General features: G+C 30.2%; 1 protein-coding gene across 1 annotated transcript; it reads left to right on the top strand.

Annotated features, from left to right (window-relative positions):
- The first annotated feature begins 7,613 nt into the window (after positions 1 to 7,613).
- Positions 7,614 to 12,871, top strand: LOC129221366 (hairy/enhancer-of-split related with YRPW motif protein-like). The gene is made up of 5 exons (XM_054855837.1): positions 7,614 to 7,711; positions 9,918 to 9,975; positions 10,112 to 10,195; positions 11,393 to 11,465; positions 12,234 to 12,871. Exons 1-5 carry the CDS (start codon positions 7,647 to 7,649, stop codon positions 12,869 to 12,871), a joined length of 918 nt encoding a protein of 305 aa, XP_054711812.1. The 5' UTR covers positions 7,614 to 7,646.
- Positions 12,872 to 13,080: the final 209 nt, after the last annotated feature.

A 13,080-nucleotide genomic window follows, 5' to 3' on the forward strand; every position in this document is an offset into this window, starting at 1 on the left:
GTCTGTGACGCGCATAGCGCTTAAACCGTTCGGCCGATTTTCATGAAATTTGGCACAAAGTTAGTATGTAGCATGGGGGTGTGCACCTCGAAGCGATTTTTCGAAAATTCGATGTGGTTCTTTTTTTATTCCAATTTTAAGAAAAAAAACTATCATAAATTACGAAATTATCGTAACGTGGAACCGTAACATGGGCACAAGCCAATTGGCGAGATACGAAATTATCATAACGTGGAACTATAACGTCGGTACAAGCCAATTGGCGAGAAAATTCACCATACATTATTTGTAAATATACAAGCGAACCAAAAGACCTTTAATTTTTGTATTACGGGCGAAGCCGTGCGGGTGCCACTAGTTACTAATAATAAAGCAGAAAGTCTCTCTGTCCGGAGGATGTCTGGATGTCTGTAGGATGTCTGTGACGCGCATAGCGCCTAAACCGTTCGGCCGATTTTCATGAAATTTGGCACAAAGTTAGTATGTAGCATGGGGGTGTGCACCTCGAAGCGATTTTTCGAAAATTCTTTGTGGTTCTTTTTTTATTCCAATTTTAAGAAAAAAAAAACTATCATAAATTACGAAATTATCATAACGTGGAACCGTAACATGGGCACAAGCTAATTGGCGAGATACGAAATTATCATAACGTGGAACTGTAACGTCGGTACAAGCCAATTGGCGAGAAAATTCACCATACATTATTTGTAAATATACAAGCAAACCAAAAGACCTTTAATTTTTCTATTACGGGCGAAGCCGTGCGGGTGCCACTAGTTACTAATAATAAAGCGGAAAGTCTCTCTGTCTGGATGTCTGTGACGCGCATAGCGCCTAGATCGTTCGGCCGATTTTCATGAAATTCGGCACAAAGTTAGTTTGCAGCATGGGGGTGTGCACCTCGAAGCGATTTTTTGAAAATTCGATTTTATTCTTCTTCTATTTCAATTTTAAGAACATTTGCCGGAGCAAAATTATCATAAGATGGACGAGTAAATTACGAAATTATCATGACGTGGAATGGGAGAGCAAATGAATATAGCCAATTGACGAGAAATTCGTCATCCATTATTTGTAAATATACAGACGAACCGTCTTATTAGGTAACCGGATCTTTTTTTCAGTTTTTTATAAATTATTATTACACATTTTTAATGGAATGACGCACCATCTTTTTAGCAGAGAACATAACTTTACAGTAAGTACTGAAAAGAATTTTTTCATTTCCCATTACATGTTAAATGTCATGTTATTGAACATGAAGGCTTCTTACTATTTAATTACAGTCAAATGAAAGCAAAAAAATACTTTCAAAATTCCTACTTTATGTAACATGACGTAATCCACCGACATTCAATGTCACATGCTGTCTTCCGGAAGTACGATTTTCGTGAAGATTGAATTTTTTCTGCTTTCTTATAACATTGGCATAGACGAGAATTTGATCCATTTTCCAATAAATGTCACATTCAACTGACATATGTTATGACGCATTAACTTTTTTTTCAAGTGCAAATTACAGTTGTTTCAAATGTTTTACTTATACAGTAAAACCTGTGTAAGTTGACCACTTGCGGTGCCGTACTTTAGCGCTCAACTTAGACAGGTGGTCAACTTGTAGAGGTTGATATAGATGAAATAGGACTGATTATGTACCTGACAAAGACGGTAGACATAAACAGCTGGCCAACTTACAAAAATGGTCAACTTCACAGGTTTTACTGCATCTTAATGTCGCGGTGTTAGTGTTTGAAGTCCTCCGAAACGGGTCGACCGATTTCTATGAAATTTTTAATGTGTGTTTGGTAGGTATGAGAATAAGTCGTAAAATACATTTCATACCGCTAGGTAATCAGGGTATCCCTACCCAGAACTTTTTTTTTTTTTTTTGAAAATCATAATAAAAACCGTTGTTAAAAATCATTGTAAAAACTATTCTTAAAAATCATTGTAAAAGCCTTTCTTGAATTGATTACAAACATTTTATTTGTTGGAAAAAAGAAGATGTCAACAAAACTTTTTTAAATCATTGAGAGTTTTCCGACTTTTTACCGGAGCGTCACGTCATTTTGACATTTTATTCTACATTTGTTTTGTATCACAAAGCACTGCGTGCCAAATTTTGAACGGTAGAAAAATGTTGTCTATTTGTGTGTGTGTGTGTGTATTACTGTATTGAGAAAATGAATTATTGGTGTTTTTTTGGTTTTCATCGGTGATCATCGTCTACAGCGCTCCATTCCTCTTTCTGTCAAAGCTCTGATTCCCACAACCTAAACATTTATTTTTAATTAACAACCAAAATATCCACTAGAAATTATTTATATGGCAGAACAACGTTTGCTGGGTCAGATAGTTCAATATAATAAAAGGTATTTTCATTACCCATTTAATGTCACATAACATTAATCACCTACATATTGAATGCCATACGAACTTTTGAATTGTGAGTTACATGAGGGTAGAAAATTTAGATACATTGTAAAGGGGAAAAAAAGAAACGAAAAAAAAAAAAAAAAAAAAAGAAATTTTACGCACGTATGTCAGAATTACAATGAACTTGTTTTACAATGCAAAAATTTTGAGCTTAATCATTAAAGCAGTCTAAATAAAGCTACTAATGTCTACTAATACTATTTGATATTTTTTCTTTTCGTACTTAAATTCACACGAACTTTTTGATGATACATGTGTTCCGTGAAATACATTTTTTAGTAATACCTTAATACGTTCTAGTTATTTTTTCGTTTCCTATTTAATATCACGTAGTATTATTCACCTACATATTTAATGGCACATAAGTAAGACAGCACGAATAACACGAGACTTGCACATTTAATTAACATATTAAGAAAGAAAAACTAACATATTAATAAGATTGAATTCATGAGAAAAATTATTTCAATCAATCAATTGAAATCAATTTTACTTTGTAAAATTGCTATGTAATGTCATATACCATTATCCACTAATACTAAGCAGTTTAAAACACGGAAATAATATGAATAATAGCAAAACGTGATACATTCAATTTAAAATTTCTTTAAGTAACTTGTTTCTTGTTATTGATCTTTAAAATGCAGGACTAGATTTAATCAAAAAACCGTATGTTGACAAGGAAAAATTCTCTTGAAATCTATGAAACAATGTTGAGGCAAAAATAATTAAACATTTACAGAAACAAAAGTTTTTATTTTGTTCGATTTAAGCCAGAAGAGCGTTTTTTTTAAATTGATTAATTTTTCAGCACAGAATGATTTGCAGCAGTCATAAACGAGAAAAATTCCAAAATAAATATTAATATACACACTATTATTTTAGGCATAACAAGTCAAAGTGATCTTGTAATTAAATATATTACACATACAGATATGTTCGTGAATGATTTACCATTTTTACTAATATACTGCAAACATTTCGAAATTTTTAAACCGATTTCTAATGAAATATTTTATTGCCTTTTGCGAAATTACAGCCGATTGATTTTACGTGATCTGTACACTATAGTATAGCGCTTGATTTCAAACTTTAGTTCAACAACTGTTCAAGTTTTAAAAGAATAGAAACTGTGATGCAATGTACAATTCAAATGTTATCGGTATACTTTCTAATTTCAAATGTTTGTAACGTTGTTCAAGTCACACTTTACAAATAAGAGGAATCCAAAACATATGGCCTAACATAATTATAGCTTAACGCTTTAGCTCGTCAAAATTTTTAAATAGTTTTAAATTTAACATTAAAATAAAATATATAACATTAATATAAGGATAGGATATGACTTTACTTTACTACTGATAATATAAGACAAAACTTAATTTAAATTACTTTAATATTACTTTTAATATTTTGAATATTCATTACGAAAAGCGAGAAAATATTCAGTGAGCAAAATTCAAGAAAATTTCTAGAGCGAAAAATAAATTGAATATTTTAAAGCAGAATACTTTTATAATTTTGTACTTGCTAAAAATATTCTGAGATACTTTAAACTAAGAGGACGTAGTTCAAAACGTAAATTATCACAAATTAAAAATATTATAACATTTTTGTGCGAGAGGTTAATTCTGTTTTTGACTTATAGTGTTAAGCAAAATTACGGAAAATAAAGAATTTCAACACTTGAAATTAATTATTCTTAATACAAAATCATTTAGCTTGTTTTAAACGACATCGAAGCATTTCCTTTTAAATTTTTATTTACTTATTTTTTTTCAGGAGGAAACGTTTTTTGTGAAGTACTTTCTCAAACTAGCTAAATTATTATCTTGTTTTTCACATAAATATCATTCGAAAATGCCCATTTTTTCCCCTCTTAAATTACGTTTGTAAGAACGATAAGCGTGCTTTTTTTTTTCTTCTGATATTAGTAATTTGTTTGACAAAACGGAACAATTTTACAAAACTATCAGTTTGACTTTGGAGAAACAATCTAACAAAGTTTCTCCCATTTATTCTATTGCTCGGTGAAATTTTAAGATTTTTTTAATTCTTTTGTGTTCTTTGCTTTCTATTGTTTTCTTTTTTCTGTTAAAAAAAAGAGCCCTTCGTGTGTAATTAGTTGTTTCCCCCCCAAAAAAAGCAACTTTTAAACCAAAATCGAGCTTTCTCACAAAAAAAGAATATGTAAATCATTTTTGGGAGCATTTATGTTTATCATATCTAACTATTCATTCTTTTTTTTTTTTTTTCAACTACTGCATAGAAAGAACGTCTAATAGAAAAATCGAAGGAGAAATATTTCTAACATTAATTTGAATGAAAGTTGTACTAGAGGCTCTTGCTTTTATTTGGCAATTTTTATTTTGTTTTTACTTCATTTTTGTTTGTTATTTTTTCAAGGAATCCTTTATTAAACGTTTAAAAAAAAACTATATTTAGGTTATTTCGCTTCGAATTCGATTGCTCAATCCAAAACAAACTAAAATATTAAATAATTTAAACTTTGCCTTTAAAACCCTAAAAGAACTATACTCACAAACGCTAAAGAGATGCTGGTCTACAGAAAATACTCCTCCACGTTGCCAATACAAACACAATTCTGGATGGAAGATAAGACAGGTTCGTGCCTTATCAAAAAATTTCGGTTTTCGCGCGTCTACGCGTGCGGAGAAGAGCCGTGAGAAATGGGGGAGGAATTATGTGAAAACAGATTACTATGGGAAAAAAATTACAATAAAAGAGGGATGAGACCGTGGTCGAAGCCGACGATCCCACGCTCGTGATGCAGCCACCCGCACACATCTGGGCGGCGGGAGAGCCAATCAGCGCACGCGACTCCATTTTGATCCCGAAACTTTCTCACAGTGCGGGGCTGGCGTAAAATTTTTTTCATCGCCAAGTTGGCAGAAAAATTAAATATACTCAACAAGTTTTCTTCAAGATTTGCGAATGTTCTATATTGACAGATAACTTCGTTTTTACAAAAACTATTATGTTTTTTTCTTCAAAATTTTAACTTTTTTTTGTTTATATTTATTAATTTATGTTCATTTTTTTTTTCATAATCTTATTATTATAAACGCATCCACATCTTGAATTTCGAAGTATGAACTGAAAATTGAGCTTTACGATTAGACACGAAAGTAAGAAATAAATGCGCCGGAAATAAAATCGATAATGTGTTTAATACAACTGTGATTATTCTTTGAAAACAAAAGCAGGGACGAAAAATAAAAATATTCCTCCCACAACCGTCAGCTGAGACTTTTTCAGTTAAGTTCAATTTTCAATTTGGTGAACTAACGAGACATTTCCTACAAATAATTTCCATAAATTGGTCTCTCATCTAAAATATATCTATGGTTATTAACTTTAGCAATAAACAATGCAACCTTTCAACAAACAACTTTTGCAATATACAATACATTTCCGATTAAAAGGTGATTGCAGTTAAGTAAAATTGAATTTGAAGCTGCTCTAAGTATTTTTCAAAACTGACTTTTTTTACTACATTTACATACAGACAATATTTCATGATCGCAAAAAAAAAAAATTAATTGAAAATTTAATTGAATAATTTAATTGAAATTAAAAAGAAAAGAAAAATAACTTTTTTGTAGCTTTCAAATTATTTAAACATTAGTACTAAAATAGTTTATATACAGGTGTGTGTGTGTGTGCAGAATTTCTTAAGCTGTAAACAAAATTTTTACTAAATGTCATGGTAAAATAAATTATTCATTTATAACATTTCGTAAATTTTAAAAATACAATACACTGTAAAAACTTTAATAATAATTTCGAAAACAAAAGTAAATGTATAAATTAATCTACGACTAAAAATACTTTTGTTATCTTTTTCTCTTAATGTAAAGAAGAAAATCAATTTTTTTTCCTCAATTGTATTCAGTTAATTTTAAATGTTGAACTGATAACAGAAATTTTGTTAACAGTTTAACTTTTAAAAGTAATTTCCCATCCATAAAAATATTTATTAGACATGTCTTTTAATCTAAAGTTATAAAAGTTATTACATGCTTAGAGTCATAACGTGAAGATTTTTTTTCGCACAGATTTTAACAAAGATTTTCATGTAAAATCTATGTTACAAATCATTTTATTGCAAAGAAAATTGATGGAGAAAATGCAATAATTGATTTTTTTTTAAAACCTTTTAGGCCTTTATTGAGCTCTATTTCAAGCATTAAGGTCAGCATTTTTCTACTGATTGAAATGGTTCTTGCATTTTGAAAACAAGTAGGGAATGTGTAAAAAAACGCAAAAATCATTTTTATCGTAGGTTCGTTTCAAATAACAATAATAACCAAATAAATAAATAAATAAAGATAAAAAGTAGGTTAGTTATTCTATCTGGTGAAGAACAAAAAGGACAAAAAAAAAAGAAAGAAAAAGAAAAAAAAAAACAATATCTATCAATTTTTCTATCCAATCTGGGGTTGCAGTTTCAAAATAGGAACGGCGAAAAAGTCTTATAGTATCGAATAATATTTAGGTTTATGCTGCAATTAACTACGTCTTGTTAAGTTAGTAAAAACATTAAAATAATGCATGAAGAATTGCGTTAGATATTTAGCAGTTCAAGTACGGAACACAAATTTTCATACTATTTCCTTAGTTTAAAAAAAGCTTTTGTTTGTTTTTCAAGTATTGAGAAAATCATTTAACTGGCGCCATTTTTATTATTTTTTGACAATACATAATAATAATAATGATGATGGTGAGGATGATGATGATATAATAATAATAATAATAATAATAATATAACAATATTATTATTACTTTTTTTTATAATGCGATTTCTTTTATTTTGTAATTAAGCACTTGAATTTTTTTCATATTTATTTTCTTTAGTTTTAGAATACATTAAAACTATATCTAAAACTAAAACCACATTTTTTCCCCCAACACTTGACCTGATGCACGACACTATCTCGTATTAAAATTGATTGCCTTTTCCCCACATCAATTACTCCACCTGTGTTTGGCAGGCGCCAAATCGACGGCCGATCGTGCAGCAACCCCCGGAAAGCACCGTTCCCCATTCAAGCCCACGTTCCACACAATGAGATAGGAAGTCCTACACGCGTGTCGGGCGCCCCGGATAGAACTCAGAAACTCGTGTGCTTTGGCAAGTGCCGGTCGTGTGCCGATCTCCTTACCCTCCCCTTTTGCTCAAAGAGATCATGAAGAGGAACATCAGCGACTTGGATTCTGATTGTGACGACGTCTTTGGCGACGATTCTAAAGGGTGAGTGAAAGTTGTAGTTATTTTTTATTAGAAGTTAAGAGTGAGGAAATTTGTTAGAAATTAGCATGTTCTATTAAGTTAATTTTATTTTAGAATAAAGAAACTTTGAAATATATTTTTCATTCACTTCAGTGCTAGATAATGAATAATTGCTTAAAAATGTGTTTTCAAAACTGAATTTTCAATTACGAAATGAAATAAACATGAATGCTAATAAAAGATTTGTTTCCTGTAAATTAATTTTCTTCTAGTATTTGATAAATAAAATTATTTATCTCAAAAATGGGATAAATTACCATTTTAATATTAACGACATTTTTATTTTAAATATGAAAAAAAGTAACTAGTATTCAATTTTGGCTAAAAAAAATTCAATATTTTGAGTGGAGATTTGACATTAGAAATGCGGAAATAAAAGCTATATTTCCCACAAATTAATTTTTGTCTGACATAAAAGCAATATTTCTCAAATGATTTATTTATTTATTTTTAGCATTTTATAAATAAAATTATCTTTTTCAAAAATATGATAAATTACTGTTCTACGTAATATTAGCAACATTTTTGTTCTAAACATGAAAAAAAAAAACTAATATTCAATTTTGGCTAAAAAATTCAATATTTTGAGCGGAGATTCGACATTATTAATTTCGAACCAATTTGTTACTTTTTATTTGTACAATTATTTCAATTTTATTTTACTTTGTTAAAAGATATGTATAGTGTAATTTTTTTTGGATCGAAAGCATCATTTTAAATATAATATTACGTAATTACTGGCTTCATACATATTTCAAAAGCAAAAGAACAGAAAAAAATAAAGTATTTGTTGAAGATGTTTTAGATTGCATTGCTTCTGAATGTTAATTTGAACTCACTTTTTTTATTAAAAAGTACATAATTGTAGCTATATTTCCTCTATTCGCAATTAGTTTGTGTTAAATAAATTATTTTCCACAATTTACAAAAGAAAAAAAATGGCATTTTTACATTTTTTATGTTCATGCATTTATTTTTATTTTATCCTTATTATTTTTACTATTATTATTTGATTTTGTTTGAACATAAATAATTCTTTGCAGTAACAATATGAAGCATGAACCTGACCTAGTTTCCTCTTAATTATTGTGTTATCTTTGTTATTGACATATTTTTAGTTCATAATTCGAAAAATTTTTTCATTATTTGCTATTTCTGAATATAACATAAGTACCGAGTTATTTCTTATCCCCTTTTTAATAATTATAAATTTTGCAACATACATAAGTTAGAGTACGTATAATGTAATTAATAATGCAATGCACTCATTTTGCAGCACATTATTGTGCAAGTCAATGTCTTCCAAAAAAAAAAAAAAAATCACGCATTTTACTACAAAAAAAAAAAAACTTTTTGCGATTTCATATAATAACAACATTTTACGAACTGTAAATAAAGCAGGTTAATTATTTAATAAAGAAAAACAAACGTAACGAAATTGATTTTTTTTTTTTTTCGCTTATAAACCTCCATATTAACCTCGTGTAGACTTACGTTTTTTCTTAATATAAAATAGTCAGTTTCCTTTGTCAATTTATTCTTAACTCTTCATTTTTATTTAGTTCATATAATTATTACAATATTATGCGCACTCCCCTCCCCCCCCCTCCAAAAAAAAAAAAATTGAAGATGTGATGCTTTATTTTTACAATTCTCGAATAAATGTGGTGTTTTTTGTGTATATTCCTATGTATGATGCATGTAGCTAAAGCGTTAGACTGAAAAAAGGAAAATTCACAAGAATCGTTTAACCCGATAAAACGAAGAGGTGGATTGTTATGTCAAAAACACATTTCCGTTTTCTTTCTTTCTGCAGCGTCCAAAAGAGAATATTACTTGCAGAAAAGTACAATATTATAGTACAATAATTCCATCGTATAGAAACAAAACAAAAAAAGAAACTTTCATTTTTAACCACTTACGGCAATAGAAAGTAATAATAAATTAAAAGTATTTTCAAGTCATTTAGATGTTTGATTAGTGTTTTTGATAGCTACTTGCAAACATACGCTCGATTTGACACACAATGCAACGCAAGTTCTTTTGAAATAGTTTACATGGATAAGTTTATAAAAGTTTCAGAGAGATTGAGTTTCATCAAATATTCATTATTTTATTTTACTTATTTTTGTGCAAATTTTTAATTTTGTCATTTTTGTCCTTTCAGAACTCCAACTCAGAGTAACGATAGTTGCCAGATGTTAAATCGAAAAAGAAGACGAGGAGTGAGTATTATTTTTAAAAAATTTTACCTTCTGTTTCAATGCATTAGTAGTTCAATATTTCAAATGCATAACTTTCTTAATGTACAAGACGTTTGAGAAAGTTCCTATGTCTAATAATTACATTTTTTTTCTTCAGATTATTGAAAAACGTAGAAGGGATCGAATAAATAGTTCTCTATCGGAACTGCGCAGATTAGTTCCAGCTGCCTTTGAAAAGCAGGTATGTAAAGTTTTAGACGCATAATGGTCCAACGATTTTTACTTATTTACAACTTAAAAGATAACTTTTAATTGATTTAATATGTTTGAGGTACTACGGAATGTTGGATAATTCCGTGGGAAGTGCGCTGCGTTTCCTGGGGACGTTTTAAATTATACGTACGAGTACGCATAACCAAATTCACTTATTTTATGTCTATTTTCCTGAAGAGTGTAATATTATTTATAATATTTCCTCTTTTCTTGTAAAATTCTACTCATCCCCAGCTTTAAATGTTCCTTATAGAACCTCCAGATTAATTTATGATCTTAAAACTCATTTAAATTTAAATTGAATTACAAAAAGTACATTGATGGAAGTATAAATTTAAGAAAACGTATCCCGATCAAGAAGAAATCGTTGCAAATGAAAAAAAATTTAAAAACTATACACAGTACAAAAGAAATACACATACGCACACACGCACACACTGATGTATCCAAAACCAGCACGCATGAGACTGAATTATTTGAAGATGAAGAACTCCGAGGCAATCAGAGAAATTGTATATTAGTGTATGCGAAATATTTAATATATACCGATTTGCGTGAATTCAGTAAAAGTATTTAATTCTGCAGAAATTTTTGCACAAAAATTAGTTCTAGGCTTACGCCAGTTAAACAGATGCATTGTGTTTCTTACTGTTTATTGATTTGTTTATTATAACTGTTGCCTCTCCATTTCGTATTTGCAATACATTTTCATACTTAATTTATTTTTTACATAAATATGCAAAATATGGCAACGAAACAATATAGGTTTTCGATTACTTCTTGAGAAATATTTAATACCGGTATCAATACCGATATTGTATTTTTGGTCCGATTTTCAAATCACTACATGGGAACAATACCAACATTCTTAATATCAGTATAGCAAAATTTTGTTACAGCGAAGTGATTTCATTGGTCCCTTGGACTTCGTTAGAACGGGATTGACTATTACTGCAGTTTATGAAGGGCATATAAATAAATGTATAACTTGATTAAAACTATTTTCAAAAAATATTTTCCAAAGTATCTTAACATTTAAAAACAAAAACATATATTTAGTACTATCAAAAATGAAAATAAAGTGTAAGATATAGTTTATATGCATTTATATATTTTCTTTTTAAATCATTAATTATAATTAAAAAAAAAAAACTTCTTTCCTTAGGGCTCTGCAAAACTAGAAAAGGCCGAAATACTGCAGCTGACAGTTGATCACTTAAAAATGCTACATGCTAAGGGTAAGTTATCTTTTAACATCGTCACGTCATATTTACATTCTTAAAATGAATAAGCATATATACGTATGTATCAGTTAAATTTGTACAATACATAAGTGTAAAATATCGCAACCAAATATGTATTTATACCTAATGATATTTTAAAAATATAACAAAAGGTATTTCATAATCTTTCACTCTTTAACACCGACACGTATCATACAAATGTGTTTAATGCCAATTTTTTCTGTAATTACTTTTTTTAGTTGAAGAATTTGAAAGTTGTGCATAAAAAAATTAAAGGATCATTTTTTTTTTTGTCTTGAACTTAGTTTGTACTCTCCTCCTGTCTTTTTTCAACATCTTTCTTATTTCGTAATGCACCTCCGTAAAAAAAATAAATAAATAAATAAAAAAAAAAAAAAAAACATATTCCGAATTATTTTTGAAGTGAAAAAGCTTTTCGTATAACATTTTTGAGCTTCAAATTAGATGGTTAACCAAATTCTTATTAGACCATTATGAAAAAAAAAGTTTTAATAGATATTTTGAATAAAGTGCCACGCAGCTGTCTGGTACCTATGAGAAAGGGGGGGGGAGGGGAATCATATGAACTCTAATGTCTTTTCCTTACATTTTGAGAATGGTGATATAGATGTGTGCTATACGTTCAAACATGTAAAATCACCGAATAAACGATTGTTATATTCAATTCCTAACGATTGTTGCATTCTAAGGGGAAAAATAGTTTGCTTCAGATCTTATTCGTATTTTATTTATTCTTTACAGGATTTGACGCCCTGTCTTTCGATCCACACAAGTTTGCCATGGATTACCATAACATTGGTTTTCGAGAGTGCGCATCGGAAGTGGCGAGGTACTTGGTGGCAATAGAAGGCATGGACTTGCAGGACCCTCTCAGAGTGAGACTGATGAGCCATCTTCAATGCTATTCCGCCCAGCGAGAGCTGTCCTTGAAATCAACCGTCCAGCACCCCTGGAATCCATCCACTTTCACTTCCACTCTTCCACCAGCACCAGCACCCCAATATCCAGGACCATCAGCCCCCGCTATGCCTCAAGTTACCGAAGCTCCTTTGCAAAGTAGCTACAATTGTGCAGAACCTCCAAGATTGGGACAATCCATGGACAATGCTTTCGGATCCAGCAGTCATTATTCTCGAATTCCAACAAACCCATCCATCGTTAATGCACCAGCAATGCCTTCAACAAGTATGGCATTAGTTCAGCACCCAACATCAGCACCACCTATGGTCCCTTCGCTGCCACAAATGTCGTCTTCTAATCAATATCTTGGTGGACACGGCTTTTCTGGGAGTGGATATGCAAGTTCGGGACATTTCAATCAACATGCTAGTTCTACAGGAAGACCATATAGGCCTTGGGGAGCCGAACTAGCTTACTGATCATGATACGGTTCATTGCCGATGGTTCTTACAATACAATTGCCTACTTGTACCTCTAAGTGGCCGCTGGCTTTCTGCAAGTTATTGTTCAAACCAGAAGATAAATTCAGTCAGTCATTACTATCTCCATATGATTGAACATAATGTGTATAGTAATTTTACAGGCCCTTGTATACAGATTTTTCAGAGCTATGTTAGCTTACTGACAA

The sequence above is a fragment of the Uloborus diversus genome, chromosome 4 (genome assembly GCF_026930045.1).
Source record: "Uloborus diversus isolate 005 chromosome 4, Udiv.v.3.1, whole genome shotgun sequence".
NCBI lineage: Eukaryota > Metazoa > Arthropoda > Arachnida > Araneae > Uloboridae > Uloborus > Uloborus diversus.

What these genes read in the sequence shown, in the direction of transcription:
- LOC129221366 (XM_054855837.1), top strand. Translation starts at nt 7,647, where the DNA reads ATGAAGAGGAACATCAGCGACTTGGATTCTGATTGTGACGACGTCTTT. An exon ending in TTTGGCGACGATTCTAAAGG is followed by an intron (nt 7,712 to 9,917) that starts GTGAGTGAAAGT and finishes TTGTCCTTTCAG; the next exon opens with AACTCCAACTCAGAGTAACG. An exon ending in CAGCTGCCTTTGAAAAGCAG is followed by an intron (nt 10,196 to 11,392) that starts GTATGTAAAGTT and finishes TTCTTTCCTTAG; the next exon opens with GGCTCTGCAAAACTAGAAAA.